This window comes from Meles meles, chromosome 6 (assembly GCF_922984935.1).
Source record: "Meles meles chromosome 6, mMelMel3.1 paternal haplotype, whole genome shotgun sequence".
NCBI lineage: Eukaryota > Metazoa > Chordata > Mammalia > Carnivora > Mustelidae > Meles > Meles meles.
In genome coordinates this window covers 31,608,077-31,625,082 of record NC_060071.1, presented here as the reverse complement: position 1 = coordinate 31,625,082, position 17,006 = coordinate 31,608,077, and the positions used below count along the sequence as shown (strand labels likewise).

The 17,006-nt window shown below is 39.6% G+C and overlaps 1 protein-coding gene across 1 annotated transcript in view; it reads left to right on the top strand.

Moving 5' to 3' along the window:
* The window catches only part of ETFA (electron transfer flavoprotein subunit alpha), an 80,262-nt gene extending 65,318 nt beyond the window's left edge, over nucleotides 1–14,944 (top strand). The window contains exons 10-12 of the mRNA XM_046009093.1: nucleotides 928–993; nucleotides 6,031–6,111; nucleotides 14,650–14,944. Of these exons, the coding sequence (XP_045865049.1) occupies nucleotides 928–993; nucleotides 6,031–6,111; nucleotides 14,650–14,688 (186 nt within the window). The 3' untranslated portion in view covers nucleotides 14,689–14,944. The remainder of the gene's footprint in view (nucleotides 1–927; nucleotides 994–6,030; nucleotides 6,112–14,649) is intronic.
* Nucleotides 14,945–17,006: the final 2,062 nt, after the last annotated feature.

Below are 17,006 nucleotides of genomic sequence, written 5' to 3'. Positions count from 1 at the left end.
GAAAAGTTTTTCAGTTAAAGCTTGAATTATACTAGTAGACAGAACGAAGCAGCTAAGCTCTTTTGAATTAAGCACTTAGTAGTTTTCCAAACATGAACACTTTAAATTTTTCAGGTAAGGGGCAGAGAGCAGTAGTCAGTAGTCATTCTCTGTTATTACTAGGGGCAGAGGGCCGGGGCAGGGAGTGCAAATACTGTCATCAACATTTGCTCAGAAACTTCAGTCTGGGGGTCCTTTTATAAACCTTGAAATAGGCTTAGCCTATTCCTTCAAGAAGTTTGTATTTCTTAGGGAGATTGTGTGTGCATGTGCACATGTATGTGTGTCTGTGTTTAGAACCTCTTAAGGCTGTTTTGTACTTTCATTTTAAATATGAAAGTTTAATGAATATATCTTACCATTTTAATAAATACCCTTTTATGAGGAGGCAAACAAGTCAAAATATATTTTAATACGTGTGTGTGTTTATATGTACATTGTGTATATATTGTGAATGGGTATATATGGATATGTATTGTATGTGTATGTATCTAGTGAATGTATGTGTGTGTGTATATAGTGAATATATACAGAGTGATGAATTAAAATGTGGTATCTAAATGAGCAGCCCAGACAAAAGTGCTGCCTCACAGGAAATTATGAGATTGAGTGAAACAGTTGATGTCAAATGCTTAGCACATACTGCTCATTGATTTTCATTATCTGCATATTTATTATTATATCACCATTAGTATAGGAATTCAGAGGAAAAAGAAGACTATTGGTTAGATCAGGAAAGGAAGAAAACATGATTTAAGTAAAACATATTGCATCTATTTTATTTAAAATATTTTTAACCTAAGACTTGAATTGCTAATACCAATATTGTGGAGGATACAATACAATACATATAAGTACATATTAATGATATGGTTTCTTTTGTTTCAGGAGCTTTATATTGCTGTAGGAATATCTGGAGCCATCCAACATTTAGCTGGGATGAAAGACAGTAAGGTAACTACACAATAATAATCCTAGAAGAAAAATTATCTTATTTTAAAATTTTGGTTTCATTCGTTCCATATAGTTACAGTGTGTATATTCAACCATTCAGGTTAATATTCTGTCTAGGAATAGAAAGAAATATAAGATGCTGTTCATGGTTTGAAGCTGTACCATTGGTAGGAGAGGCATTGCTATGTCATGGAAAGAAGTGTGACCCTGAATCCCAACTCTGCCCCTAGCTTACCACATGATGTGTCTTGTCTGCACCTCGGTTCTTTGCCTAATACACATATTTATTGATGATGTTTAAGGTCCCTTTCAGCTCTGACCATCTATGGGGAGAAAATTTGGGGTGAATAGAGCTTGATGAGGTTCTGACCATCTAACTATTTTGTGAAGTTTCTGATCCCTGATTGTCTGCTTCACCCTGGTCCCCTTAAAGTCCCACCCTTATATGGCAGCAAAGCTCCTCTTCTCAGGTTTGTTACTAAGGTGTGACAGAAACATTTAGGGTTGGAGCATCTCCATATCTCAGTAATTATTAGCAATATAGTGTATAGAGGAAACCTGGATGCTGATTTGCTACTTTGGACTGTATTGGGAAGCCCTGTGTAAGGATTTTCTGAGCATATATTTCAGAATATGACACATTAATTCATGCATACCAATGCACACTTTGAATTATGAACTTAGTCTTTCATGAAGACAGAGATGCTTCTGACACTCCAGCTTTTATCCATTCAGATGGAAGTTTGATCTAAAGGTAATAAAACTTTTAACAGGTTTAACTTCTAACTTGAAAAAATGCATTTACTACCTCCTTGTAACCTCTAAATGAATTGGCTCAAAACCAGTCAGATTTCACAGTTGGATGGCAGGTTTCTTTACTGAGCTATGAAAACAAGCAGTGCCAGTGGGGAAAATGTTACTGCTGCATTAAGGGGAAAAAAAAAACACTCCCAACACCAGCAACCTTAAAAAATATTTTTAGCTGGGCGAGTTCAGACATATCTAGAATTCTGCTTCTCAAAAGATTCTGCCTGCCAAGAAGATCCTGGTAAAAATTGTCATGCCATGGCAACAGGACTGGATTAGGGGGGAGATGGACTAGCTAGTATGTTAAAGCAAAAAAAGGGAACAATTAAAGTAAGGAGACCAGTGTTGGGAATTGTTTATAAGAATAAATTTGAGCCAAGATGTTGTCTCTTTATGCAGTCAACAAATATTTATTAAGCACTTACTTTTGTACTAGATGTGGGAGATGCTTAAATGAAAAAAACAGCTCTTGTCATCACCAACTTGTATAGGAGATGCAGCAATCTCTGGTTATAATTTTGGTTGAGGTCTAAAATGGAATATTAGAGTAATTGGCTTAAATCTAATAATCACACTGCATACAAGTTATATTTTAATTAACATCGTCACATAGTTTGAAGAATATGAGATTTGGTTGTTATATGAAACAATTCAATGTAATGAGAGTACTTTCTGGACTATATACATATTAATATCATTGATTACAATCTGTACTTTAAAAACTGTATAAGGAAGAGGAACATGAATTTATAAGGACATATTAAGAGAACTCTAGGATGCAAGCTAGATTTTATGATACTCATTTACAGTTGACAATTCAGGAATATTCTTTTAGTAATTTGAAAAACTGTAACCATCCCAAATCTTTCTTCTTAAATACTTTAATGGTTCCTTGTCCACAGTTGTGTGATTTTGCTTTAAAAATAACTTTTATATGGTTGGACTGAAAAAGCTTTCACATGATTAAAATGTCAGATGTTTGACTAGGTGGCCTCCAGGAAAATCATTAACCATCATTAATTAAATAAATCTCTGCTAGTTCCTGTGAAGCAGGCTTACATATTCCCAGAAGAGAAACACCTCGATGCAAATCAAATGCCTGTGATTTGAAATGTTTGTACTTGTGACTTTGGATTTGAGGCTCATACTGAAACCATCATTTCTTGTCTCTGACCACACATCTTTTAATACATATGGCATGTTTGACTGGAATAGTAGTTACTTGGACTACACTATGCTTCAGTCTCAGATATTCTGGAATATTTTCATCTTTTTGAGAGACCCTAGGGGAGTTACACATATGTCTTGTAGCCTATATATTAAGTCAGACTGTATCAAAATTCTCTTAATCTCTTAATTTCAGCTATTTTCATGTGATAGAGTAACAAGCAGGTAGAAACTTAATTTTACTTCTAGAGAGATAAATCATCATACTGTATTAAAATAACACCACATAAGGATCAAATATTATAGTCAAAACTTTAATTGCAGTGGTGTTTGAAGCATCTGTGGAGGGTGCCTAGGTGGCACACTTACTTAGTAAAGCATCCAGTGGCTGGTTTTGGCTCAGGTCGTGATCTCAGAATTGTAGGGTTGAACCCCACCTTGGGCTCTGTGTTCTGCACAGAGTCTGCTTGAGACTCTCTCTCCCTCTCCTGCTGCCCCTCCCCTCTATATGTGTGCACGTGCTCTCTCTCAAATTAATAAAGAAAATCTTTTTTTTTAAAAAAAAGGGGGTGCCTGGGTGACTCGGGTTAAGCCTCTGCCTTCGGCTCAGGTCATGATTCCAGGGTCCTGGGATCGAGCCCCGAATCGGGCTCTCTGCTCAGCAGGAAGCCTGCTTCCGCCTCTCTCTATGCCTACCTCTCTGCCTACTTGTGATCTCTCTCTGTCAAATAAATAAATAAAATCTTAAAAAAAAAAATCTGTGGAGAATACCAAACCAATTGTAATATATAATCTGTTACTAATAAAAGAATAATTGGTACATGTAGCACTGTTTTTAGGGCTATTTCTCCTTAATTTGCTCATCTGTCATTATAATCCTTCACATAAAAAATGTTATAGGAGATAATAGGATCTTTTGGTAGTTTCGTGTGGGAGACATAGTAATTTACTTGTTGAAAAGGCTATCCTTTTCTCAGTAAATGATTTTGATACTCTAGTCAAAAAATCATTTGACCGTATATGTGAGGGTTTATTTCTGAGTTCTCTATTCTTATCCCCCCAGTCTATATATCTGTCTTTATGCCAGTACCACCCTTTTTTAATTCCTGTAGCTTTGTAGTAAGTTTTGAAATCAGGAAGTGTGGGTCTTCCAGCTTTGCTCCTTTTCTAGATTGTTTTAGCTATTCAGGGTCCCTTGAGAGGATGGGTTTTTTAATTTTTGCAGAAAATGTCATTGGAAGGACAGTTTCAGTGGATATAAGACTTTTGGTCAACGTTCTTTTTTTTTTAGCATTTTGAATGTATCAGCTCACTGCCTTCTGGATTCCAAAATTTCCGAGAAATCTGTTGATATTCTTATTGAGGATCTCCTGTATGTGATGAGTCACATGTCCTCATTTTCAAGATTCTCTTTTTATCTTTGGCTTTTGAAAGTTTGATTATGTGTCTTGATGTGGGTCTCTTTGAATTCATCTTTCTTGGAGTTTGTTTAGTGTCTTGGATGTTTATATTCATGTCTTTCATCACATTTAGAAAATTTTTAGCCACTATTTCTTCATTTGTTCTTTTTGCGCCTTTTTCTTTCTTCTGGGACTCCCACAGTGCATATTTTGTTTTGTTTGATGTTGGTCCACAGGACCCCTAAGTGCTCTGATTACGTTTCTTTAATCTTTTTCTTTCTATTCTAAAGACTTGATAATTTTCATTGTCCTACTTTCAAGTTTGCTGATTCTGTCTTCTGATTGCTTAAATCAGCCTTTGAATCTTTACAGTGAATTTTTCACTTCAACTTTACATCTCCAGAATTTTCTTTTTGGTTTCTCTTTAGGTTTTGTCTTTTGCTATTTCCATTTTGTTCATACATTGTCTTCTTGACTTCCCCTACATCTTTATAATTCTTAGACCATCTTTAAAATGGTTGTTTTAAAGTCTTTTTCTCATTGAGGTGCCATCAGACCTTTCTTAGAAGCAGTTTCTCTTGATTTTGTTTTCCTTGAGTGGTCCCATACTTTCCTGTTTCTTAGTATTTTTTTGATTTTTGATGTTTTTAAAAACTGGATATTTGAATCTAATAATCTATTCCTGGAAATCAGATTCTCCTCCTTCCCCAGGGTTTGCTGTTTTGTTGTTGTTTTTTTTATTTATTATTATTGTTTTTTGATTGTTGTAGGTTGTATCTGTGCCAAAGATTAACCTGAGGTATAAACTTAAGATCTTTTCTGAGCCTATATGTGAGGTTAGTTTGTAATTTCCCCCATATATCCAGTTGCTTTTAAAAAGTGCCCTAGTCTTGAATGTCTGGCTTCCAAAAAGGGAAAAGAACATTGAAGGGAGGCAGAAGTGCTTTGACATTTTAAATCCCCTAGAGGTAACTTTAGCCAGAGGAGGGGAGGGGCTTCTAACAGTGGGGGAGGTGCAATAAGCAACATCTTTTTTATCAGTAGCAGCAATCCAGAATCAAAGCACAGGTCCCCAGTCCCTGGAGGACAAGGTTCTTTTTGCCCACTCTGTCTCCTGCAGGCTGTGTACAAGCAGCTGCAAGAACATGTGCACAGCTGCTTGCCATTAGGGTGGGGAATGAGTACCTGTTACTGCACTAAGAGCTACAGCTCATGCAAGCTTTCCCCTGGAAGTTGCAAGCCTTCAATAGACTCTAGATTTCCAAAATGGTTACATTAAACAGATTCTGCCAGTGCTGTTGTTAACAGTATAGGTTAGGAAGACAGATTCCTCCTGATGCTTCCTACTTTGCCATCTTCCCAGAATCCTCTCCTCTCATTTGTTACTTCCTAAAACATTGTTTTTCATGTCAGAAATGAACTTAGGAAAATAATGGCTTAAAACCTTTTTAAATACTGTAATGGGCTAGTGGTGGTATGGGAGATAATTTTATGTGCAAACCCAGAAATTCCTAAATTTACAGTATTGGCACAAATGAATCAAATTAATCTTATTTAGTAAACATCTTTAACAATATAAATTTGTTGGGAGTGTTAAAGTAGAAACATCAATCTGTGGTATATTTTTTTGATAAAGACCAAAGTCTTTGTTTTTATTTCACAGACAATTGTGGCTATTAACAAAGACCCAGAAGCTCCAATTTTTCAAGTGGCTGATTATGGAATAGTTGCTGATTTATTTAAGGTAAGCTGGCCTTGGGAGAGATGTCTGTTACCTAGCTTGTCATTCAAGAACCTCTTAGAGTTGGTCAGAGAGGAAGCCATTATAGGTAAACATTGTGGGTTTGTTTGTATACCTGTGTATCTGTCTGTGTATGTATTAATATTTGTACACAGTTTTGAACTAACTGTGAAGTTGTCCTGATAAATACGTGAAGTTTATATAGAGTATAACTTTACCTTTAAGGAGTCCATATTGTCTTTAAAATATCCACATGGCTTTTGGCATCTCGTGTTCTAAGTTAGCACACAGTGTGAAGTGATTCGAGTAATTATGACTGAGAATCATGGCAGGTATCTTAAAAAAATTCACATCAAATACCCTTACTCAGCGATTTGCCAGAAATGCTACAGCTTTTCTTTTAACTTTTATTTGTTTGAGTAATCTCTACACCCACCACGGCACTCAGACTCAAGAGTTGGATGCTCTTCCGGCTGGGCCATCCAGGGGCCCCCATGCTGCAGCTTTTCAAGGGAAGACTGGGCACTCAGGTCCAGCTTATCTGACTCAACAAGCATGCTCTGCTTGCTGTGTTTGAGAATTAAATGCCTTCCTAATGTGATATATGTAGCGGAGAACACTTACTCCACATTCTCCTACTCTTCACGTTTTTGAGTGTTCTTTCTACCCTGCACCACCCCCATCTTTGCCCTCCCCATGAGCAAAATTACTTTAGTGATACTGATGTGCACCATTTGGCCACATTTAAAGGTTCATAGCTCATGCCTGGCCTGGTTTATTTCTGTTCCTCAGGGCTTGCCTATAAACTTCCTGATTGCCTTGTGCAGAAATCACTCATGAAGCCATTGAGGCTCTGAAAGTAGCACCTAACACTGGGAAAAGTAGGTGGGTTTGCTAGAGTGAGGAACCCCTCGCACAGAATTTCAGCAAGTTACTGTGAGCCTTAATAGAGAGGCTGCAGCCTGAGAAGAGAGCCAGGGTGGTCCCCTTAACAAGAGAATTGGTCCATTACCATGACTTCACCAGCACTGCATATGATCTAGATGAACTAATGAATGTACTTTGAGAGCCCATCTGTACTTTGAAGTTCATGCTCAAATATATGTTCATGCTCAGTGAAGATGGACCCTTCAACTGCTCATACAGAGACGAGAATGGGGCTATTGCCCTGGATCAGCCTTCCCCTCAGCACCCCCTCCCTGCCTCTGGCCTCCCAAAGAGCCCATATCTTACCCTACGAAGAATGCAGCCCCTCTTCAGTGATCCTGGGGTCCTGTAATTGAAAGTTAAGACTTAGGTAGTTCTGCTGCTCCTGTTACCTGGCCCAGCTGTGTAAGAACAAACAATATTTAATGACAGTCATTTGACCACTACAGTATACCAATGGGAGGAAAAGTTAGTATGAAAGAGAAATTTTAAATTTCTGTACAAGGATAACTTTGTTCAGGTTGCTAGCATTTAGCTACAGTGAGAAGCTTAAAGGAGTAAAGACCTTTTAAGCAAAAAAAACACCTCTGAACCCTCACCGTGTATCAGGTTGATGTGTTTGGAAACAGACATCTACTGTAGTTGCCTTATATTTTTCTCAAAGTGAATATTTAAATAAGTTTACAATTTTGCTTATTTTATGATACATTTTTCTGTTTTCTTGTGTACTGTATATTGCAACCTACAGAGTGGGTTTACTTGATAAATGGATGAAGTGTTAGACAATTGGAAATTTGTGAGGTTTATACAGTGGATGCCTGCCTTGGGGCAGGACCATCTTTGTAGCAATTATTGATGGAATGGTGTCATAATGCCTCTTGCATTAAGGCAGCTCCCAGGTTGGACATGAAAGAGAGAGTATGCGAGCGAGTGAGGGTGTGTGCACGTGTGCGTGCTGAGAGAGGTATTTTGGTGAGAGTCCTAAGACAGTAGAAGTGGAAAGGGACCTCAAGAATCAGCAGATTTCTAACCAGAGATTCTCGAGCTATTTTTGGTGTTTTAAGAAGCCCACATTTGATAATGTGTTTGGACTAAGACCTAATAACATTTATTTGTTAATAGCTAGAATTATATTAAGGTAGTGGTTACCTCATGCTCAGAAGTTCTGAAGCACAGGTATATATACCTTTTGATTAATATAAAGGGAGAAAAGTTAATCCTTTAAAAAGCAGTCTGGGGAGGAAACGGATTAGATAATGAAAATATTAAAAATCTGCTTGGGAGCGGCTGGCTAGCTTGGTTGGTAGAGCATTTGACTCTGGATCTCAGGGTTGTAAGTTCAAGCCCCACGTTGGGTGTTGAGATTACTTAAAATTTCAAAACAAAACAAAAAAAAACAGTGCTGCTTGAGTTGTAGTCTCCCGGTTGCTACTACATGTATAAGACAAGTGATATGTTCTTTTTAGGTTATCTGTTTTCCCAGAAAGCTGTGATTTGCGGAAATAACTCAGCAAGTTTTGGGCACAATTAAGCCAGGCTCCTGATTCTGTTCTTTTACTCATCACCCTGCCTTTCTAACTCATCAGGGACTCTGGCCAGGTGGTTCACCAGAACTCCTCTACCCTTGATAAGTTGCAGTAAAAAGGACCTCACCTTTAGCAGACTCTAGGAACCTAGACAGTATCTATCAAATTGTTTTTTCAGTTGAAATTAGAATGAGTATGGCACAGATGAATATTACTAATTCTGACTGAAGAATGGATAAGGTGCTGTAATGAATATGCTCCTCAGGGCCATGCTCTGTTTTTTAAAAATCAAATATTTAAAGGTATAACAGCACATAAAAATATGGCTATGCAAATTATGAATGAGTTAGCATTATCTATTTCAGATTAAGATTTTAAAGAAAATAGTTTAAGTCAGGGGCACCCACCTGGCTCTTGATTTTGAGATTTTTTTTTTTAAAAGATTTTATTTATTTATTTGACACACAGAAATCACAAGTAGGCAGAGGGGCAGGCAGAGAGAGAGGAGGAAGAAGGCTCCCCACAGAGCAGAGAGCCCCATGCAAAGCTCGATCCCAGGACCCAGAGATCATGACCAGAGCTGAAGGCAGAGGCTTTAACCCACTGAGCCACCCAGGCGCCCCTGATCTTGGGATTTTAAGGTTGAGCCCCACATGCTGGAGGTAGAGATTCCTTAAAAAAAGTAAATTATAATAAAATCTTTATTTTTATTTTTTTAGAGAGGGAGGAGGGGTGCAGGGGAGAGAGAGAATGTTAAGCTGTCCCACACCCAGTGCAGAGCCCCATGCAGGGCTTAATTTCACAACCTTGAGATAGGAGTTGGAAGCTTAACAGACTGAGCTACTCAGGCATCCCCCAAAATAAAATATTTAAAAAAAAGAGAAAGAATATCATAAGTCACATAATAGTTGTGTAAAAGGGACTTTTTAAAACTGAATTTCTATGTAAAAATTTTAAATTTCAGACTATCACATAATAGACTAATAATGCTCTGAATTGGTATCCACCAAACTTTATCATGTCTGTAGTAAAAATGTATGGATTTTAATTTTTAATATTTTTTTTACCTCATCCTTTCACAATCATGAGTTAGAGACACGAGGCGTTTTTTTTTCCTTTCTTCATATAAGGAAAATAATACAGTACAGTAGCTAAGAGCTTTAATTCAGTTTTTGTCTTGGCCACATACTAGTTAAATTATCTTGGCCAAGGTATTTAATTTTTCTGAATGTAAGCTTCCTCAAAAGTAATATAAATATATTACATACCTTACAAGGTTGTATTGAAGGTTAAATGAGATTATACTGTACCTAGTACAGTCTGTGTTAAATATTAGGCTCCCTATTTATATTTCCTTTCATACAGGTATAGTAAGTGTTCAGTAAATGGTAAATATTATAATCAGAGTCAGAGTGACAGAGTATTGGACACTACGTTGTTTTTTTTTATAGCTTTCCTGAGATTTAATTCATAAATCATAGAGTTCACCCTTTTAAAATGTATAGTTCAGTGATTTTTAGTATATTAGGAGTTATGCAACCATCAACTGTCTAATTCCAGAACATTTTCATCACACTGAGAAGAAACCACAAACATATTTTCAGTCACTTCCTGTTCCCCACTCTCCCCAGACCCTGGCAACAACTAATCTATTTTGTGTTTCTATGGATTTGCCATTCGTGGACATTTCTTATAAACAGAATCATGTAATATATGGTCTTTTATAGCTGGCTTCTTTGCATAATGTTCTCAAGATTCATCTGTGTTGACATCTGTATCAGTACTTTCTTTCCTTTTATTGCTAAATAATATCCGTTGTGTGGATATGCCTCATTTTGTTTATCCATTAATCATTTGATGGACATTTGAGTTGTTTCTACTTTTTTTTTCTATTACAAGTAATGCTGCTATGAGCATTTAAGTTTTCATGTAGATATATGTTTTCATCTTGTGTGGGTACATATATAGGAATGGAATTTCTGGGTCACTTGATAACTCTATTTTTAACATTTTGAAGAACTGCCAGCCTGTTTTCCAAAGTGGCTGCCCTATTTACATTCCCACCAATAATGCTGTTCCCAATAATAATGTTTCTTTTCTCTTCTTTCTTTCTTGTCCTTTCCTCTCCTTTCTCCCCTCCTTTCCCCTCCCCTCCCCTCCATTCTCTTTTCTCTTCTCTTCTCTTCTTTCTTTTCTTTCTTCGCCCCCTCCCTCCCCCTCCCTTCTTTATTTATTTATTGTATTATCGACTTCATTAAACAAGTCATGTATCAGACAGCATCCCATTTAGCAAGTAGAGGGGAGCTCCTGTCTTTTCACATTCTTGATGTCCTTTGATGCACAAAAGTTTACATTTTGTTGAAGTCCAGTTTATCTATATTTTTTTTATTGCTTGCCCTTTAGTAGGTGCCATTATTGTGAAACTTCTGCCTAATCCAGTACAGTGATTATATGCCTACAAGTATCTGTTCAAGTCCTCACTTTCATTTCCTTTGTGTGTATGCCTGTGGATTGCTGGGTAATATGGCAATTCTGTGTTTAGCTTTTTGAGGAACTTCCAAACTGCTTTCTCTAGTGGCTGCACCATTTTACATTCCCACCAGCAATCTACCGGCCTTCCAGTTTTTCCACTTGTTACTTTTTATTTTTCAAATCAGAGCCATCCTGGTAGGTTTGAAATGGTATCTCATTGTGGTTTTGACTTGCATTCCTTAATGACTAATGACGTTGAGCATCTATTTATGTGCTTACTGGCTATTTGTGTAGCTTCTTTGGAGACATGTTTATCCAAATCCTTTGTCCTTTTTTAATTGAATGTGTGTCTTTGTTCTTGAGTTGTAGGAGTTCTTTATGCAGTCTGGATATTAACCCTTACGAGATACATAATTTCCAAATATTTTCTCCCATTTTGTAGGTAGATTATCCTTTCTCTTTCTTTATAATTACCTTGGCACAAAAGTTTTTAATTCTGATGAAGTCCAGTTCATCTATATTTGCTTCTGTTGCTGCTGCTTTTTGGTGTCATATCTGAGAATCCATTGCCAAATCCAGGGTCTTGAAGCTTTAGCCCTAAGTTTTCTTCTAAGAGTTTTATTTTAGCTCCCATAGTTGCGTCATTGATTCATTTGGGATTAATTTTTGCATATGGTATGAGGTGAGGTTCCATCTTCATTCTTTTGCATGTTATCACAGCACTGTCTCTGTTGGAGACACTCTTATTCCCATTGATTGGACTTTGCATACCACCTATTTTTTAAAACTTTTTCTACTTCTTCCTATCATAGCTGTCCATCATTCTAACCCCTTATGCTCGCTCTCTGGAACCTGCAGGGTTTATCTCTGTCTGCCTCCTCAGTTTTTGTCCAGAATCCTTTTCTCCTCCATGTTAATGTTCTGATTTTTCTGAGCCCACACTTAATCTCTTCCTTAGAACCCCTGGATTTTTTTTTTTTTAAAGATTTTATTTATTTGACAGACAGAGATCACAAGTAGGCAGAGAGGCAGGCAGAGAGAGGGAAGCAGGCCCCCTGCTGAGCAGAGAGCCTGATGTGGGGCTCCATCCCAGGACCCTGAGACCATGACCTGAGCCGAAGGCAGTGGCTTAACCCACTGAGCCACCCAGGCGCCCCGAACCCCTGGATTTTGAGCATTTAGTGCCGTTCTTCCCATCTTCTTACATTACAGTGTAAGATGGGCACATTTTTGGTTGTGTGGTTCATAGACCTCTGTCTTTTCTCCCCAACTAGGGGGTAGAACTCCTTGTGGGCAAGAATTAGGCCTGAACTTTATTTCCCAGGGTGCTTACCCTGGGGAAATACTAATTAAATGACTAGTTGTGTTGTGATTTCTATCAGAGATAGAAATCTATCTATCATAGATTGTCTTACTTTAAATGTAAATTCACTTTCATCTGGTCTTACTGACTAGAGAGCTGGGTCTGCACTATCTAAAATAAAAATAAGAATCCGGATCTCTGAGTTAGTGCTCACGCTGTCAGACATGCAGTGAACTTGAGTGGCATTTTTCTTTTCCTTAACTGATAAGGCATTGTGTAGTATGCTTGGAAAGTCTGAGGTTGATCTAATAAGAAAGGATATAGATGGTGGACAAAATGCCTTCAACCCTTTTTGGGGGTTGTGGCAGGGAGACATTCTGGAAGATTTTTTAAAATTGTATGTTCTAAATCAACTTAATGTTTCGTTTAAAAGAAATTGGGCTCTAGCCTATTTTTCATGAAACACATAGGTCCCACAAGAGGCCTCTTTAGCGTGTCATCTGTGTGACTGGCATCAGCTCATGGACTCTCCACTGAGCAGAGCTGGGAGAAGTGGTGCCAGCACTTAGTGCTGCCCCTGAGCTACTGCCCACTGGCTCCATGGTAAACATGGGCCTTTAATAGGCTGGAGACAAAGTGACATTCGGAAGAAACAACATGTTGACAATTTCCTTAATAAATTTTGTACGAACACATTATTTCCACCTAATGGAAATGTAGCTCTCTTAAATAATTGAGAGGCTGTATTCATCAATGGCGAGTTCAACTGGGATCTCTCCGAGCTAGGACAGTCGACAGCCCCGTGGAAGACTGGGTAATTGATATTTTACACAGTTTTCAGGTGGGCTCCATGTGACACCACCTGCAGTCCCCGTGCCCAGCGCGCTTGTGCTGTCAGGCTACCCCAAAGCAGCTCCGTGCTGAAAGCTCCAGTTGCAGCCACTGAACTGCTGAGACTAAGAGTTAGTAATTCATCTTTTTTTTTTTAAATTTTATTTATTCATTTGAGAGAGAGAGAGATCACAAGTAGACTGAGAGGCAGGCAGAGAGAGAAGGGGAAGCAGGCTCCCCGCTGAGCAGAGAGCCCGACGCGGGGCTCGATCCCAGAACCCCGAGATCATGACCTGGGCCGAAGGCAGAGGCTTAACCCACTGAGCCACCCAGGTGCCCCAGTAATTCATCTTTTTTAAAATGGGAGCCAGCTTGGTCAGTTTTCCCTCGCTGTGGTTTCTTACTCTGTCTGCTGACCAGACTCCACATTAGCACAAGGCCTTTAACAGAGAATGATGAAACTGAATGTTCAGCATGCAGCTCATTCTTATGTGCCAAAAGATAGGAACGTGTGCTGAGGAAGCAGCTACAGTGTTTGTGGAATGACAGATGTGTAAGCAAATGAGCAATGAGAAAACAAGTGCTAGAGCAGGTTCACAGGGTCATGTCTGAACAAGAGATTTTGGTGTGGACTTTGAAGGAAACGCAGGAAAGCAGTAAGGGAAGGGAGAATACCCAGAAAACACGGAAGTAAAAAATACACATTTCTCTCCTTACAGAAGAAAAATTGGACTCCTGTTTCCTGTGGTGCCTTTCTGAGGTTTATGATTATGTCACAAAGTTTCCTAGTCAGGGCGTCTGGGTGGCATGGTCGGTTAAGCGTCTGATTCTTGGTTTCGGCTCGGCTCAGGTTATAATCTCATGAGGTCAAGACCACCCCCACCCCCCCCACCCCCGCCGCGGGGCTCTGTGCTCAGTGGGGAGTCTGCTTGAGATTCTCTGTTTACCTGTGCTCCTCCCCACTCATGCTCTCCCCTCTCTCTCTCACTCCCTAAAGTAAATAAATCTTTAAATGTAGTGGTCCCACAGACCCCACATTCCCACAGATAACAGGAGAGCCTAGAGGGATGGGGACACACCTTGAGCCTCAGCAGCAATGCGCATAACTTCTTTTGGCTTCTGTATACTGTTTTAAAAAAGGTTTTATTCATTTATTTAGAGTGAGAACAAAAGAGAGAGCATGAGAAGGGAGAGAATCTTCAAACTCCCTGCTTGTGTGGAGCCTGACTCAGGGCTTGATCCCTTGACCCTGAAATCATGATCTGAGCTGAAATCAAGATTCACATGCTCAACGGACAGAGCCAGCCAGGCGCTCCAAGACTGCAGCCTTTGAAGGGAAGACCACCTGGACACAAGGCTGGCAGGACCAGCGGCACACACACTGCCTCAGTGCCCCTACCTCTGTGTACTTCCTATGGAGCTGTGACCATATCACACTGAATGCTCAAGTTGTTTAATTACTTTTTTTGTTTTAATTTGCAGGTAGTTCCTGAAATGACTGAGTTGTTGAAGAAGAAATGAGTTACAGTGTTTTAAGAAGGAAAATAAATCAAAGTATTCAACTGAAATAGAAATTCATGGCTATTACAGTAATCATTGGAAAGTATGGAGAGCTACATACCATAATTTGAGAAAATTCTCACAGATGCCAGAATGCTTTTTTTATGAGCCTGTTACTATATTTCTTTTAATTATTTGTGGTTCCAAGTAATTATTTTTTAAAATTTTCTAATTCTGTAAAAAAATATAATAAAACATTTACACAGCTTTAAAACTACTAACAGAAATATGCCTAGCTTTATAAAGAAAGAAAATTGAAGAAATGGTATGAAAATTTATTTTTTTTCTGCCTGTCTTGTTCATGGAGAACTCTGTGGTTTTTTTGTTTTTTGCTTATTTATTTATTTATTTGACACACAGAGAGAGAGGGAACACAAGGAGGGGGAGTGGGAGAGGGAGAAGCAGGCTTCCAGTGGAGCAGGGAGTCCGACATGGGCCTCGATCCCAGGACTCTGGGATCATGACCTGAGCTGAAAGCAGGCACTTAATTACTAAGCCACCAGGTGCCTGAGGACTCTGTGTTTTGGGCAAGATTGTTGGGCAACATGATTGATCTCTCCAGACTAATCATTTAATTTAGTTTTTGAGAGAAGGGACCTAGATTGGCAAATTCCGAGTAAAAAAGCATGGCCACAAAGCATGAATATTAACTTAAATATACTCCCGTCTTCAGAAAACCATAACTAATAGGACCAAAGCAGACCCGACTTAAACCTGAACTTGCTGAATGAATTTAGTTGGCTTACATTAAATTTAATTTTCCATTTCGTTTCAGAGTTTTGTCAGCTTAGAGGACTTTGTGTCTCTGAAGGAGAGGGGAGAAGGAGGGGCTGTGGTGATGCAACATGGCCTCTTATGCTAACAGATAGTGTGATTAATATAAATGTTTAAATCCCGCTCAGAGAATGCTTTGGCTTTTCTCTGGCCCTCCTGATGCTTCTTTTGAGCTGTCTTAGAAAACAGCCAAGCATGTGAGATGACCATATGTTTGTTTAGCTTTGGCACTCTCCCTCTGCTGCCCTGAGGCATGACTGAGATGGAGAGTGTCACAAGGGCTAGAAACCAGTGTGCATGCAGGCCAGAGAACAGGGGCTGGGGAGGCTTTGGTCTGTCCTGCGGGAGGGTGTCCTGGAAAGGTCCTGGAAAGTACGGGGTCAGCAGGTGAGTAACATGAAGACAACTGCCACCTGAAGCAGATCTGCAGAAGGTACAGTAGTTAACAGACTAAGGAAAACAGCGGGGAGGAGATAGGAAGTGACCAGTGGTACAAGAGGGGAGGGGGGCAGAGGTGGTCAGCCTGTCCCTCTCTGTGGCCATCCTGGGGCTTGGCTACTTGAACTCTTTGATTTTGTCACAGTCACTTGCTTTTGAAACACTTTTGGAAGTTAAATGTCTGGGATTTCAACCTTCTTGAACCTAATAGGATGAGAAGATAGCAATAAAATGAACGACAGCATCCTAGAGTGTCAGAGCCGAGCATGACCATCTGGTTCAGCCCCCTGTTCACAAAGAGTTACTGAAGCACAACCAAGTGACTTGTCCAAGGCCATGTGGTTTGAACCACTCTTGTGAACATAATTCCCATATCATATTGTTGTGTTTGAGGCTCTTCCCAGGGGAACTAACCTTGCTTATCAGGGCCTTCTCCATTTACCCTGTTGGACACTATAACTTGGGGAGAGGAGAAATGCAAAGGTGACAAGGCAGAGGTACCCTGAATCTAGGGTATGCTGGCTCAGGGAGGACCAGTCCTGGGTGGTACATTTGCATGGCTCCTAGCCTCGAAGTGGAATTGATGGGTCTTTCTCTCGGTTTCCTCCTGTCATGACTGCCATGTCCCACCTTTAGGCAGTTCACTCCACTGTTTTACTGGGTACAGCTCAACATCACAATAGCACTGAGCGGCACTTACTGTGTGCTAGGCGCCACAGTAACGCTGTACATATACCGAAACCCTGCTGTCCACAACACCCTTGAGATTGAGGCTGTGATTACCATCCCTGTTTTACAGACATGGAAGCTGAGGCGCTACAAGTTCTGTAACTTGCCCAAATTCAGATCACCTGTAATGAGAGCTAGGGTTTGAAACCAGGAAGTCTAGGTCAGAGCCATGGTTTTACCAGTATATGTTTCTACCTCACCTTGGCTCAAGGAACAGGGAGAGTCGCTGTGCAGTAACCTCAGGTAAAAGGCACTAGTGCTTGGTGCCGGTGGACAGGGCACACATTCAGGATCCTCGCTGGGGAGGAGACCCTGTGCTCTGGGCTTGTCTCCAGTGG